The sequence below is a fragment of the Galeopterus variegatus genome, unplaced genomic scaffold, assembly GCF_000696425.1.
Source record: "Galeopterus variegatus unplaced genomic scaffold, G_variegatus-3.0.2 Scaffold199, whole genome shotgun sequence".
NCBI lineage: Eukaryota > Metazoa > Chordata > Mammalia > Dermoptera > Cynocephalidae > Galeopterus > Galeopterus variegatus.
Window position 1 is genome coordinate 58,522 of NW_007726310.1, and position 16,007 is coordinate 74,528.

Here is a 16,007-nt window from a genome sequence, read left to right on the forward strand (position 1 = left end):
TAGCGCAGTGCGCCACCGGGCCAGCCCAATAGTATACATAATTTTAAAGCAAAATAAATATATGAAATATGGTTAATTAGACTCAAAGAGAATGAACCTAGACAGGGTGTATATGATAAGTTAGAAATTTTTGAGATTTCATAAAGGGTTGAATGATGACTCCCTAAAAGATATTTTTGCTCTCCAGAACATTGGATGATAAAGTGTAGTGTTTCCGACAAAAAGCCAGCTAATTAGAAAGAACATATTGACACGAGGCCAGTTTTGCTCATTATTTAATACATAGAATTTGAAATATATATTTTCTCCTAGTCAGAAACTATGTCCTGTGTCCCACCCCGTAGAAATCCTGATCATTCATCAGTATCAACCACAGATGCTGCCTCATTCATGAATCTTTTCCTGTGCTTTCCCAGTTGGACATAATCTCTTCATCCTTTACTCTCTGTGGCACTTTGAGCCTCTTTTGTGTCATGAGGTGTCCTTTGCTTTAGATGATTTATAGTTATTTCTGAATTTGTTTTTTCTCGACTAAATTTCAGACTCCTTAAGGGAAGGAGACTGTCATATCTTTGCATCCTTAGAAGATATACAAACTGCTTTTTACATACATAGGCAACACCAAAAAAGATATTTTCAACTTTGGATTGGTTCCTCAATTAATTTTATTTGTAACTCTGAGGAAATACATTGCAAATATCCACCATGCCCCAGTGACCTGTGCAGAATGCTTCTAGGAGAAAGATGATACTGTAACTGTGGCTTAGGTCAGTAATGGGCCAAGCATAACCTGGAGGGAGGAGGAGTAAAGATCTAGAAGCCAGAGTTTCACAGTGGGAGAAGAAAGGATCAGGGGAGAATGGAGGTGCTAGTGGTAGGCAAAGGGAGAAGGCTTGGTACCCCACCTCAGACAGGTCTAAGTCAAGGCCCAGGCAGAGGCACCCTGGAGGCTGGGAGACTGCAGCATTGTTCTGTCTGAGCATCTGTAATGGGTTGATAGTCTGGCTGTTGTCAGGGAGCTTCAGTGGCAAGTTATAGGGACCCAGGGAGCAGGATTGAGGGACAGACTGGTTGAGAAAGTAGGCAGGGCTTCTGTCTTGCGGGGACACAGAGCTAAGCAGAAGCTAAAGTCCCAGGGCACAAGGAATGGGCAAGTTTCTAGCACTGGCACACAAAGAGTGAGGCCTGGGCAGATGCAACAGTGCCCCACTGCTTGGCTGCCCTGCTGCTATTCTTGTGTCAAGGCTCAGGACTGGTGCCCAATGTAGCTTCAATACTTAGGGAGTCACCCAGCCAGGGATCCCAGGGTGTTGCTAGAGTTGAGCAATGGGAAAATTACAGGCTTGGAGCAATTCTTTCACAGCCTGTGGTAGGTGGCAGTTTTATGAGGTCAATACATCTGGAAAATGTTTAGGGACCATTAGAATGCATAGATAAAGCCTACAAACCAACCTGTCATGGCTGACTTGTGTGCTGAAGCCTAAGTCACTGCTGTACCGAGGCCTGTGGCAGTAGAAGATTTGCAGTGTCCTGTGGCTGACAGATGCGGTATGCTTTTCAATAATAATCAGCGGAAAACTAGGGTTGAAACCTAGCCCATGGCTGACATGGACAGCATCTTAAAAGGTTGTCTGGTACAGTGTCTAGCTTTCTGGAAGATAAAAATCTAACTCGTGGCGGGGGAGTTTTCTTTTTTCTTTGCAGGATCACTGACCTGCAAGGTTAAAAAGTAATAATAGAAATTTTTTTTTTTTTAAAAAGCAAGAGCTCATAAAAATATATCACTCATGTCAGGTTTTAACATAGCATTTTGTTTCAAATTTTATTTTTATTTTCTTTTAAAATGTAATATTTATTAGATTGCTTTTTCACTATCAGTGCTAAAAACAGATTTGTAAAAAGCAAGAGCTCATAAAAATATATCACTCATGTCAGGTTTTAACATAGCATTTTGTTTCAAATTTTATTTTTATTTTCTTCTTTTAAAATGTAATATTTATTAGATTGCTTTTTCACTATCAGTGCTAAAAACAGATTTGCAAAGAAGAAAACTAAACCATAATTTCCTCGTTTAGTTAATGCCTATTTACACTGCTAATAAAGAAATGCAGGTATAAGGTTAGAAATTTCAGACAATACAGGAAAGTACAACATGAAAATGAAAGTTTCTTGTGATTCTAGGGGAAGTTTTATACAGATATGTATATATGCACTTACTTATGGGTTATTTTTTAAGAAAAAGGGAAAATATACTACACATATTGCTCTTCTAACCTAATCAATCCCAGAGATCTTTTCTATACCGGTGTGCCCAGATTTACCTGATTTTTCTGAGGAGCTGCATGATATCACAAAGTATTTACTGCAATATTTTACCAGTCCTCTAATGATAGACATATATCCAGTATTTTTCTGTTCTAAACAATGCTGCAGTGACCACTGAAATAAGCTAATTCTCAGAATCACTGCTTCTGAACATAGGGGTGTGGTTTACACCAGGGATTGGCAAACTTTTTCAGCAAAGGCCAGGCGGTAAGCTTTGCAGGTCAGGCCATATTGTCTCTGTAGCAGCTATTCACCATTGCCTTTGTAGTGCAGAAGCAGCCACAGCTGTATAAATAGAATGTGGGATATCCTTACATTGGCGTATTATTCAGCCTTGAAAAGGAACAAATACTGATATATGCTATGACATGAACGAACCATAAAAACATTATGATAAGTTAAAGAAGCCAGACACAAAAGGTCACATATTGTATGATTCCATTTATATGATATATCTGGGATAGGTAAGTCCATAAAGACTGGATCTAGGGAGAGGGGGCCATGGGGAGCAACTGCTTAATGGGTACAGGTTTCGTTTCATGGGGGAAAATGCTTGGAACTAGATAGGGGTGGCGGTTATTCAACATTGTGATTTGGACTAAATGCCACTGAATTGTTCAGTTTAAGATGGCTAATTTTATGTTATGTGAATTTCACCTAAACAAAGAAAAGAGCAATTCACATCCTGGGGGGGTTGGGGGGTCGGAAACAGCCATGGCCAATATGTAAATGAAAGAGCATTTCTGTATTCCCATGCATTGTATTATAAACTTTATTTACAGCAAGAGAAGGCAGGCCGGATTTGGCCCCTTTGCCATAGTTTGGCAACCTCTGGTATAATCAGAAAAATCATTTTGGCAGTAATGTGAAGGTATAAAGACTTGAGGCAAGGAGACTAGTTAGGAGGCTACTGCAACAGTCCAGTTGTGTTTCTTCACTTTGGGGGTGGTCATAGGCCCCTCTGAGAAGCTGATGGACCTGTGGACTCTTCTCCACCCCACCCCCAACTTTTTTATGTGTGTGCACTTAAATTTTGTCAGAAAAGCAGCTGTCCACAATTCCAAGTTGAAAGACTATGCCAGGTGGATAAGATGAGAGAGAGCTCAAACTCCCAGGAGAATGGCAGTGAAGAAGGAGGAAGTCCAGGGTTCTGAGAAGTTTTAAATTCTGTAGAAAAGTCAATGGAATGAAGACTGAAAATAAGCCATTGGAATTCTCAACTAGGTCATTGATTACCTCAGCAGGAACAGTGTCCCTAGAATAATAGTGCCACAAGCCCAGTTGTGGGTTGAGAGTGAATGAGGATTCAAGTCATCTGGGCAGAATTGTAGACTAACCTCTCAAGAGGGTACATATTAGAGGAAAGAAGGAAGCTGAAAGAGCATGAGCTTGATTGAGGGCTGGTTTTTAATAGAAAGGGAAAGATTCTTAGACTGAGGAAGGGTCCAGAACCGAGAAGGTGAAAGTGTGGGACAGTGCTGTTGGTGAAGCAAGCTCCAGACAAGGTGGGCATAGTGGGACCTACGACAGGTGCTTTCGTGGATGGATGGGTGGGGGGGTGGATTATGGATGCATGATGGATGGATACGTATATTCACGGCTATCCCTGAAAGTTCTTTCCATCAAGATATACGTGAGCACGGCCCTTCCCACAGCTGCCCTCAGCCCTCAGCCCTCCGCCCTGCCTTCACTCAGGTGCTTTTGCTTTTGGGCTTCTGTGGCTTCATCTATTTATTCAGTAAATATTCCGTGAATATATGTGGTGTTGAGGTAGTTTGAAGCACTGGAAACTTGGCAGTGGTTCCTCAAGGATTGAGGCTTGTTCCTTTAGGTCTAAGATATGCTGTACCTGAGATAGATAAGAATAGGGAAAATTTTTAAAAGGAGAGGTAAAGGCTACTATTCAAAACCCTCAGCTCCTGCCTGTGGAATTACTATTTCATGCTCAGGAAGCCCCTTTCTGGGTGCTGATGTGAATAACTTACAAATCTTGAGAAGCAGCTCTCCTTTATGACATTCACAGCAGTGTTTCTGAGAATCCTCAAAAATCATAGTTCCACATCCCATGGCCATCGGCCTAGGACTTCAGCCTCAGTCCACATCATATCTTTGGACAGTGGTTACTATTTTATGTAACAGTATGGGGGGTTGCCCTGTCATTCTGTTTCAGGTGAAAGATCCACTTAGCCCTGGTCAGTTTGCCAGTGAGCAAAGAATTTTCTTTCTTTCTTTTTTTTTTTTTAATTCAGAATGCCTTTTTTGTAGAAAGAACTATGTAAAGTCACAAAGATAAGCCTCTATGAACAAGGGTTATGAAAAGTGAACTGTAGCTGCCTTAGCATAAAGCCTCCTTCACAGAAGATTTACAAATGCTCTAGAGCCAGCAGAGGTGTTTGCACTTTCTGAAGAAGGAATTCCAGGTCTTTCTGAGGTTGGCATTAGTTATGAATGACGGAGATATCCCAATGTTCGGGTGTGCTGGCAAACTCAGTCTTAGCATCCCTGGGACTAAAATCAAAATGAACAGACTGCTCCCCCATCCTCAGGGCTGTTCATACACTCAACACACTATGGACAGTGGAGGGAATGGGTTTTGCTTGCTGACAACTAGCTTCTGGTGCTGATGCAATATGTAGTCTTTAATGTGACCCATGTACATCAAGTTAACCAGAATAGACTGGACTTCATCAATGTCCACGTCTTCCACCTGCATGAACTTCGGAGCAACTAGAAAAGCATCCAGAGAAAGCTGATGTGTTCTGAGTAACAAATACACTTTCTTAAAGAGATTCCTATAGGTGATGATCTTCAACTTCTTGAGGATGAGGAAAGTACCACAGTGGATCAAGAAGGTCTCATGCTTGGCTAGAGCCTTGCTCAGCAGGAGCAGATTGCCTTTGCTTACAGCTCTGGTTACTTCAGCAAACTGCATGAGATGATACTTTTTCAAAAGCTGGATGGTTGGCATATGACCCAATAGCATTTTCGCTGGAAGCAAATATATCAGGATCATCCTTTTTCAGCAGGAGCAGATTGCCTTTGCTTACAGCTCTGGTTACTTCAGCAAACTGCATGAGATGATACTTTTTCAAAAGCTTGATGGTTGGCATATGACCCAATAGCATTTTCGCTGGAAGCAAATATATCAGGATCATCCTTTTGTTCTTCTGACTTGAGCGGTGACAGCGTTCGAAGGCAAAGGACAGTACTCCTCGGCTTGCTTAAAGTCACTGTCAAACATAGCCTCGCATCCAACATAGTATTTATATGTGACCCTCTGAGCAGCGCTGTAATTGTCCTTCAGATCTGCTCTGTCAATTGCTCTAATTAGGGGTTGACACAAATGGAGTTTGTTGATCTTAAAGTAAATTTTAAATAACTGATTCACCAGAAACAGCATCCTCTGCTTCTTAGAGTCCTCTATACCAGCGCATGTGTCGCTGGCACACACATGGAAGCAGCTCATCAGCAATTCAGCTGCTTTCTCCAACATGTCCCCAACTTTGCTCTTTCCTTTCTTTATCAGCTGTTGATCTGCATTGTTGGCAAATACCTGAAGGTCAAGTGCTACCGCATACATGACAGGCAGAGCCCAATTTTCTTCTTTGTGGGTCTGGAACGCCCTTAGGAATGATTGGAGTATCACAGTCTAGCACTTGGAGGCCTCTGTGAAGTCATGGTTTCCCACCGTGTAAGTGTACCTTAAATGAGCTGCAAACATTTTATCATAAAGGGGTTCCAAAACTTGCTGACACTTCTCTTCTGGAGAGGCCATTTGCGACCATAGGTTTGCAACATGAGGGTGCTTAAAAGACACAAATTCTGGACAAGACACTCCATCTCTCATGTTAATGCCTTCACAAACCTGCTGCAGGTACTGTTTGATGGGGATGTGCACCATGGAAGCATGCATGGCGAGCACCGAGCAAAGGATTTTCTGCTTGTGACAAGTTGGGTGCCTCCTCCCTGCCTTTCCTTTCCAGTCTTCTGCCCCTGGCCTAGTCAGGTTCTTGTTATGTGCCAGTGCTATTGCTCAGCATCCTCACTGGTATATTTTTCTCCAGTGCAGACTGTAAGCTTCTTGAGGGTAGGGGTTGTGTCTGTATCAGTCACTCTTGTATACCTAATGCTCAGCCCAGTGTCTGACACATAGTCAGTGTTCAATGACTATTTATTAAATAGGCAGTCTTTGTCCTATTGTAATTTTTCTTCCTAAAGCAAACATCTAATCATTTTCTGAAAGTCTTTTATCATCCTTTCCCTTGATTATGCCCTTTTCCTACTTCTTCTACACTCCTTCATCAATAATTCTCAACCTGTTTTTGTCATTTTTTATCAGAACTCCAAAGACAAATTGTGTTAACATTCACAGATCACTCTATGAACAAACATATTTTCACAGAAGCTCTCAAATGCTGCAGGGAGGGAGAGCCCTGAGACAAAAGCAAATTGCCCCTGTTAAGGGTCCATCAATTGTGGTGATCTGTGGCCTGGAAGGGAGAGCCTGGGTGTAGAGTGATGCAGGTGAACAACTGTGCCATGTTAGGGTTAACTTCCACTCTGCTTTAAAATACTTTTTAAAATTCGCTGCTGTGATTACTAACAAATCACTCGTGTTTATTTTGAACTAATTTTAGGTTTATAGAAAAATTGCAGAAATAATACAAAGAATTCTTTTATATCCCTCACCCCACTTAGCCTGATATTAACATCTTACCACAATATTTCTGAGACTATGTATTTGTGTGTTTTTAACTCTCTCCCAACTCGAGCTGTCTGAATGTTCACTTCTTGCTATTAGGACTTCAATATTTTCTTAATAATGACAAAGATATTTAACTTTTAGATTCTTGGGTTACATATACTCATATTCTTTTATAGTTAGTCTAGACCTCTTTTAAAGCAGTGGCCTTCAACATTTATATTTTACTTTATTTTTTAAATTTGTTTTTTATTATTTTTACATTCTAAGATGTTGTGGAGCAGGGAAGGGGAGAGGGGAAAGGGAAGGGGGAGAGGGTGGAAGAAGGAGGAAGGAGGGAGGGCGGCATTGTTGAGGCTCGTGGCACCCCTCTCATTCCAGCAGGGGAGTCTGGGACACTTCTGGAGGCCTGGTATTCATGTAGGGGGCATGGCTGAGTCCTTTGGCCCCCCAGCTCTGGCTTGGGAGCCCAGGGTGCATCTGGCGGTGTCTTGGTGGTCATCTCTGGGCTGGATGTGGGCATTGGGGGGGGGCATGGCTGAGACCCTTGACTCCCCACCACTCCAGCTCGGAAGCCTGGGGGGCTTCCAGTCCTGCTAAGTTTTATAGGTGTTCTTGGATAGTGTTAGAACTTTACTTGTTAATATCAAATTTTGTCTCTGATCTGTGGGTTTTTTATTTTTTCTTTCAGTTCCATGTTGGATTATTAGCTACCCCCACTGCTTAAACTCTGCACTGGAACTAATTTGTTGTCCTTTGCTTACTTCTAAAATGGGGAACTTCCTGTGGGGACCAGCACTTGAGCCCTGTGGTGGAACTAAATTGTCTCTTTGCTGCTGATTCTCTGGGGAAGCCTTTTTGTGCAGCTCAGGTTTTAATTGTTGACCTTGTATGTACTTCTGAGTCTTGTGAAGTCTGGTATGCCTGGGTTGTATGGAAACTCTGGTCTGGACATGAGTCTTTTCAGTGAACTGCACCCCCTGCAGTTCTATATTCCTGACCAGTCTACATAGAGTGGGCCCGTGCTGACTGGAGGGCAGATCAGCTGTCCGTGCTGTGCCCTGTGTTCCCCCAGTGGGCCCATCTCCCCCACTGCCCGCACCCCAAACATTTCCCATGGGACAGGCCATGTGCCAGTCCCTTGTGATGACTCACCAGCCTCTGAGCGGCTCCTTTTTTCAGTTGTTGTGGCTCCTCAGTCCTATGTTGGTCCATGGGAGCCCTATTAGTGATCTTGCTGGCCTGGGTTCCACCAAGGCCCTCTTCTCCCCTGCAGCCTTCAAGCAATTTCATATGAAGGGCACAGCTGCAGCTTTTGCCAGCTCTTGCTCTATGTGCTCCTCAGCTCCAGCCTTGAAGTGGTCAGGCCTTGAAATGGTCTCAGTGGTTGGTCCTTTCTTTCTCTCATCGTGGCTTCTCCTGCCTTCATGATCTCTGTAGGTCTCTCCTCTTCCCCTGAGCTCTAGTGGCCCCAGCTTAGCTGTCTTTGCTTTTTAATAGTCGTAAATTAGTTGATTGTGGGAGAGACTCACGCTGGGGACTGTCTATTCCACCACCTTGGCTGGAAGTCCTTCAATGTTTTTAGATCATGCATCCCATTAGTAAATATTGTGAGCAACCCTCTAGAATATTTTTTATAATTTCATTTATAAAATTATATATACTACTGTTCTATGTATGTGACTTATAAAAATAGAAATTTTAAAAGGTTGAGATTAAGAAGTAAATACAGCACATTAATAGACGTTTTCGGATTTTCTTTCCATGTTCCAATGAATCATCCCGGTTTGTAGATTATTGGTTTAAATTACCGTCTTGGTTTAAATTTCCATCTCCTTTTCTGACAGAAATGGAACCTAGTGAAGAAATGATGCTGTTCTGTATATTGTTTTAACATTGATTATCCTGGACTATGTAACGTAGGAATGTTCTGATGTGTGATTTGGAAACAGCTGAACTGCATCTGAGAATCTTAGAAACCAAGTTTACTTGAAAACTTTGTGATTAATAAGTTAAAACTATTTCTCTTAAAGCAAAGCTATAGATTATGTTTGTCTTAAGGTTAAAAGAACATTAGTCTTATAGACTAGGGATTTCAGTGTCTTTATATGGGAACAAATGTTTTTTTCAGACCTAGGCACAGTATGAAAGATAAGACTGTTTGCAAGGTGCTTGGGAAAGTTCTAAGTAGGTCCCAAGTGGGGAGGCCTTTGTTCTGGAGGAAGAGGCTTAAATTCAAGGGTTAATCAGAGGGACCTTGGGAACATTATTCACTGCTAGTATAAGTCAGAGAGAAAAGTTCACATCTGGGTGTTACTGACCACCAGGCCCTTTCTTGTGGTTCTTTCAGAAGTGATATATTGTTAAGCATCTCAAGAGCACAAACTTCTAACGTAGATTTATTGGAGGAAAATGCTCCTTGTCCATATGATAAAGTTACATATTTATTTGCTTTGAAAGTAAGGTAGGTAATAATTAAGGACTCTGTGGTGGTTATTATTTGAACAAATATCCTAGCAAGTAATACTTGCTCGTGTCCAAATTAGCACCTAACACAGTGCCTGGCATATGGTAAATGTTTGTTGATTGTCATTGAGTGACTGAGTTCAGTTTTTTACGAGGTTGATTGGTCTTGTACTACAAAGTTGGACAAGCATGTGATGTTTATATAGTTTTTACTTTGAAACTATTTGTTAAACTGCACATATAAGTCTTTTGCTTTTCTCTTTGCATGTTACATTTTATGATAAAATGTTTTTAAACATTTTAGAAAAAATGTAATGAAATAAATACAGTAGGTCCCCCCTTATCCAAGGAGGATGTGTTCCAAGATGCCCAGTGGATGCCTATGGAACCCTCCATGTACTATGTTTGAATTTCTTTTTCTTCCTTCATTTTAGCAACCTCGGCATATAATTTTTCTCTTTCCTTATTAAGAACTTTTTACCTTTTTCACTGAAAGGAAGTACTTTACAGCTTCTTTTTGCATATCCAGATTGCCAGCATCACTACTCTTACACTTTGGGGCCACTGTGGAGTAAAATAAGGGTTACTTGAACAAAAGCACTCTGATACCATTACAGTGGATCTGATAAGTGAGACAGTTGCTAAGTGACTCACGGGCAGGTAGCATCTATAGTGTGGGTACAATGGACAAAGGGATGATTCACGTCCTGGGCAGGATGGAGCAGACAGTGCAATATTTCATCACACTACTCAGAACAGAGTGCAATTTAAAACGTATGAATTGTTTATTTCTGGAATTTTTCATTTAATGTTTTCAGACCTTGGTTGACCTTGGGTAATGGAAACCATGGAAAATGGAACTGCGGATAAGGAGGGACTCCTGTACCATACGTGGATTTTGTTTTCTTTAGAGGTTTATGGGTAATATGCTTAAATTTTCTTTGTCAAGTTGAAGTATAAATATTAGAGTGTCTGCTTGTCAACACATGGAATTCAGTAATTAATTAATATTTGGAAAACCCATTCCAATTTTGAACATTTTAGAGAACAAGGTTTCCAAATGTGTCTTCTAACGGCCAAGAACAGCTGCATTATGAATAGTTTTTCAGATGGCTTCTCTGTGACATCTGTGAAAATAGACAACTTCAGTAACTGAGCGTGCCTGATTGCAAGGCACGCTACAGCATTTCGTGATGTATGGGGGCCAGAGTCTCCACCATAATGGAGCAGTGTGCTGATTTGTACAAAAATACTTATTGGACTTTAATTTCAATTCTATTAGACGGTAATTGGTAAGCACGGAATCATCCAATTTTAGCAAAAAGTGTAAATATATTCTTTAATTTTTATTTATACATACTTAAGTTGGGGAATAAAAGGATTATTCCTTATCAATAGATTTAACTTGGAATGCAAGTTATAAATCAATAATAAATAATGATGACTTAGTGGGCAGTGGTGTTATGACCATTATTAGTCAGAAGTAAAAGGGAAGTTGAGAATCCGTGCCATTCATGCAAGCATGAAAGAAAGTTGAAGATATCTGGGTGGGATGAGGGTGGGGGGAGCAACACCTGCACACCAATTGCTTTTGTCTGTTCTCTTGCCAAAGTGGGTTTTGGATTTCTTTCACTAGCCTTTAATTTCTCCTTCCCCCAACTCCAATCTTTTCGTATTTACAATTCATAGGAAAAGACGAGATCAGTCTTTTAAAATGAAGCTATTTTATGTAGAGGTGACCATGGGGCAGTTTCTAAGTTCACAGATGTTTAGATGACTAACTGTGGCAAAGGAGATTTCTTTTACTCTTGTACAGACTGTTTTAGTTTTTACTAATAAAAGCCTTCACAAGGGAGGAGCCACTGACCTGGCATTTTTTCCCTCAGTGCTTCCAATTAGGGAACTATTATCTCATTCCAAATAATTGGAAAAGGATATTTGAAATACTACTTCGTGTAAATATGGTTTTTGCCTGCATTATATTACTAGGAGTTCTGAACACATCTGGAGTGAAGGCGGCCCCAGGGACATTAAAGCACGCTGTTTTGGTTGGCACAGTGACATTATAGTATATGCCAATTTGTAATGGCTTTTGGAAACAGGCAGTTTTAAACTCTCCCTGAACTATTCCCTTGAGAAATTATTCAATTAAGTACAACTAAAATTAATGTTTAGCATTTTTTGTTTAAATAAAATAGGCAGCTATAAAGGGAAATCTGTGAATCATGTTTGTGTTCTTATTTTATTCTACAATCAAGTTTTTAAGAAATAATTGGGTGTCCTGGAATCAGTGCATTTTCTAGAACATACATAGTTGCCAGATTCTCCTTAGCACTTTCATATTGTGCAGATGACTCCGTTACTGTCTAGGCAGCTTTAGACACCTGGATGATTGCCTAGTTTCTACACCTGCTGGGCACTGCGGGGGAACTCAAACGCTGGAAGGACTCCTTTCTCTAAGTGAGCGTTTCTCAAACTTTCGTGGACATAGGTGTCACCTGGGGATCTTTTTAACATGAAGATTTTGAATTATTAGATCTGAGGTGGGGCCTGAGATTCTGCATGTCTAACAAGCTCCCAGGGGCTGCTGCTGGCTGAGGGCCATATTGAAGTAGTGGGGTTCTAAGCAGTCATGGGGGTGGGGGGCACCTGGACTTAACTTTGATTTCCAATTTGTGGCTTGGCCCTGAATTTGTTTGGGTAGGTATGGCTCTTACTGTTTTTTCTGTATATGTCCTTACTTATTTCTCAGAATGCCCGATTCTCCTGGGCCTGCTTATGGCCCTCAGTAGACTGTTCTTTGAAAGAGGACACATTTCTGACTAATTAATTGCAGGAGGTAGTAGCTTTGGGTTTTTTGTTACATGTCTTCCTGAAATCCAGATACACTGTCTACCTCGTTTTCTCTGATCCATCTTTTTGTAGCCCTGTTATATATACAAAAAAAGTTGCCCTGGTATTCCTTAGTCTGTGTTATGGAACATGTAGGCCAGAGCCCTGGTAATGAAAAGATGTATGAGTAAGTGTGGCTTTCTGGTTTTTACCCAAGCATCATTACTTCCAAGGTTTGGCTTCTCAGCTCCTAGGTCCAGGACTTTGATGGTCAGTGTATTCAAGGGTGGTCTGATTGGGACATGGTTAAAATCTACACTAGGTGAAATCTCTTGAAAGACTGATTCATCATCCTGGGGGCTTCTTTATCCATATATGAGAGGATGTTCTTCTACAAGAAAGACTGCAGTGTTTATGCCTATTGGACTGGCTGTTCCCTCCCTTGTGCTGAAAACTACTTTACACTCAGCATTACTGGATGGATAAAGATTGAGACATTCTTGTAGTGGCCACCATTTATACTCTTCTTATATTCCTACGACAAAGTCCAGAGTACTCTTTCCTTAGTTCACTATGGTGTTTGCTAGAAGTTTCTGTTTTGCTTTTGCTTTTTTACCTTTAAGCTCTCTCTCTTTTTGTCCATCCTTTGTTTTTTGTGTCTCAATGATATTCTTTCTAAAATATACTTCTGATGATGCTCCTTGCCTGCTGAAACCCTTCGGTGGTTCTTCATTGCCTAAGCAATGCTTCCAAGACTTTCATGATTTTTGTCATATTGACCTGTAGCATTTTTTTTTTTTTTTTTGTCCTTTTTGTCTTTTTTCGTGACCGGCAACGGATCGCAACCCTCAGTGTCGCGCCCGTACCGGACCGGGATCGGCAACGGGATCGCAACCCTCGGTGCTGCGACCACACCTCGCTCAGCCAGTGAGCCGCCGGTCTGTATGTGGGATCCGAACCCTCGGCGGGAGCGCCGCCGCGCTTCCCAAGCGGTGCACTATCCAGTGCGCCACCGGGCCGGCCCCTGACCTATAGCATTTTTAATTTAATGTTGTTCTTTGGATTTAATTTTTTAAATTTAATTTTCACTTTTATCAAAATAATACCCCAACATAGTTTGAAAAAATCAGAATTAGGTGGCTTAGGAGAAGCAGGCGTTCTCCCCATCAGCCCTCCTTGTCCATTTCTCCGCAGACAATGAATGCTTCTGATTCTTTCGGCAGTTTATATTTCATTGTCTGTAGTACAATGTAGTTCAATATCTATATGTGCAAATAATATACTGCTTTTTCTTAATGTTTTCAGTCTTAGACAACTGTTGACTTCCTCTTAAGGAAGATGTTTATATAACTTAAAATAAACCTGCACATACAGACTCCCCCTCTCTCCCATCTCACACAATTCAGTTAAATAAGTGTTCATAGTATTACGACTATATAAATGTTATTCACAGCTGAGCCACAGTGTATACCTTGATTAGATTTCATTAAATCAGTAATTGCTACTTACTTATTTTCTGATTTGCTTAATTGTCTTTATTGATACTTTCACCACTACCTCCCCATAACTCTAATAGAATTGTGAAACTCCTCTCTGTTATTGATACAGTGTTTGTGGGTAGCCTGTCAGTTTTATCTTTTGATTGGAGACTCTCCCCACCCTGAATCATTAATCCCCTGGTCCAATCTGGACAGATAGTACTCAGAGGCTACTGCAGACTATTCCCTGGGATGTCCCTGCACCCTCATGTGGAGATGATTTAAAGTATAAGGGAGGACGTGCATGGATTATATATGCAGATATGACACTATTTTATATAAGGGACTTGAGCATCCTCAGATTTTGGTATTGCAGAGAGGTCCTAGAACCAGTCTTCTGCAGATACCAAAGAGCAACTGTACTTCAAATCATCTCTGGATTACTTATAATACCTAATGCAATGTAAGTGCTATGTAGATAGCTTGTTATACTGTAGTTTTTAATTTTTTTTTAAATTGTGGTATTGTTATTTTTTTCCAGATATTTTCCATCCATGGTTGATTGTGTAATTTTATCATGTATACATTGTGTACCATTACCACAATCAAGAATCAGAATTATTATTGTTCTCCTAACTTCTAAGAACTCATTCTTGTTTTCTGAAAGTACCTTTTGGTTCCTCTTTATACCCTTGTGTTATAATGTTTTAGACATATTGTCTTCTGTCTCTCTGATGGGGAGGTGTGTGTGTATGTATGTGTGTTTCTATTGCCCTCTGTGTGGGCTCTGTTTCCTCTGAGTTCCTTTCCCCCAACCCCAGTTTGTTTGGAACCTTTTCTCAAATGCATATTGTAAATATTCACATTTAAAAGTGAGGTACCCAAATGTTGGTGGGAATGACTTTGTGTGGGCTGAAGTTTGTTAACCGGTGGGCCTTGCTGTAGGGCAATTGAGGAGGTACCCAGCCGTTTTATTGTAGGAGTTTCAATATGTATCATTTCTCTTGACCTAGTCTGTTTCCGTAGAATGATTTTCCAGTCTCCTCTTAGGGAGTATCTGCTGCTAGAGTTTGGATGCTGACTGGAGAAAGAGATTTGTGGAGGAGGGATAGTGAGATGGGGTTCGTATACCTTGGTAGGCAGACTTTTATTTAGTACTCCTGTTTTTACTACACCGTACCCATTCCCACAGTTGCACCCAGTGTCACAGGCACAGAGCCCCAGCTGGGATTCAGACCTCACTGGAAAAGATGTGGCCTTCTCCACAGCCTGCTGGATGGCAGAGAAGTTCCCTGGGTTTCTCTTTCTATTGGTCCACAGTAACAAGCAAGCAGCAAACACTGCTCTTGGGATGAAGGCGAGCTGAGGCCGGCAGATGGGAAACCACAACCAGGATTGGGGAGCAGAAATCATTGTTCTGGGGATGAGGGCAGGCCAAGGCTAGTGGGCATGCATACAGGGTAAATCGAGGCATTGGGACCAGCTCACTGGCAGGATGGTATGAACCCAGTGGAGTGTGATATTCACGCTGGGAACATTGTGGCAAGGTAGTCACCAGGCCGGGACTGTGAGCACGCTAAGCGGTTGTCTGCTCTGGGCTCACAGCTGGGACACAACACCCTTGGATGTTCTCTGGATCTATAGTCACTGGTACAGCATGCATTAGCAAGAAGAAGAAAAAACACAAGTGCCCCAGATCCTGGAGAAGCCCTTTCCTATTTCACTATCCCTCCAACATCATCTTTTGATAAATCTCAACATCATGCTCAATGTAAAGGAGAAATGCTTGAAGAGTTCAGCCTATTAGTGCAGAGTAGGTGCTGAAGGGTGAATTTGGGGCTGAGATGCAATAAATTGATAACTGGCATAAAGGAATAAAATACAGTGCAAAGTTTTAGTCTATTGATACATTTCATAAAATGGGGACATTTTCAAGTCAGCAAGTTTTTTAATTAATGGGGCACCTTCCCTTTTTTTAGCTGTGCTATATTTCATGTAGTACTTTGCATTTGGATTTCTTTTCTATGCTTGGAGAAAAATCCAAGAAGCAGTATTTTTTTTTTTTTTTTTGTCTTTTTTTCCGTGTCTGGCAACGGATCGCAACCCTCAGTGTTGCCCCCGCATCGGACCGGGGACCGGCAACGGGATCGCAAGCCTCGGCGTTGCTCCCGCGCCTCGCTCAGCCAGTGAGCGGGAACCGGTCT

At 41.4% G+C, this 16,007-nt stretch overlaps 1 protein-coding gene and 1 long non-coding RNA gene across 2 annotated transcripts in view; one reads left to right on the forward strand and one right to left on the reverse strand.

Annotated features, from left to right (window-relative positions):
• The window catches only part of LOC103584419, a 213,430-nt gene that overhangs the window by 54,584 nt on the left and 142,839 nt on the right, over positions 1-16,007 (forward strand). The gene's annotated exons all lie outside the window — the stretch shown is intronic.
• On the reverse strand, positions 4,886-6,226 carry LOC103584408 (PCI domain-containing protein 2-like). Its single transcript, XM_008565429.1, is given in 3 exon segments — positions 4,886-5,220; positions 5,363-5,530; positions 5,533-6,226. Coding segments are annotated over 3 exon segments (1,197 nt in total).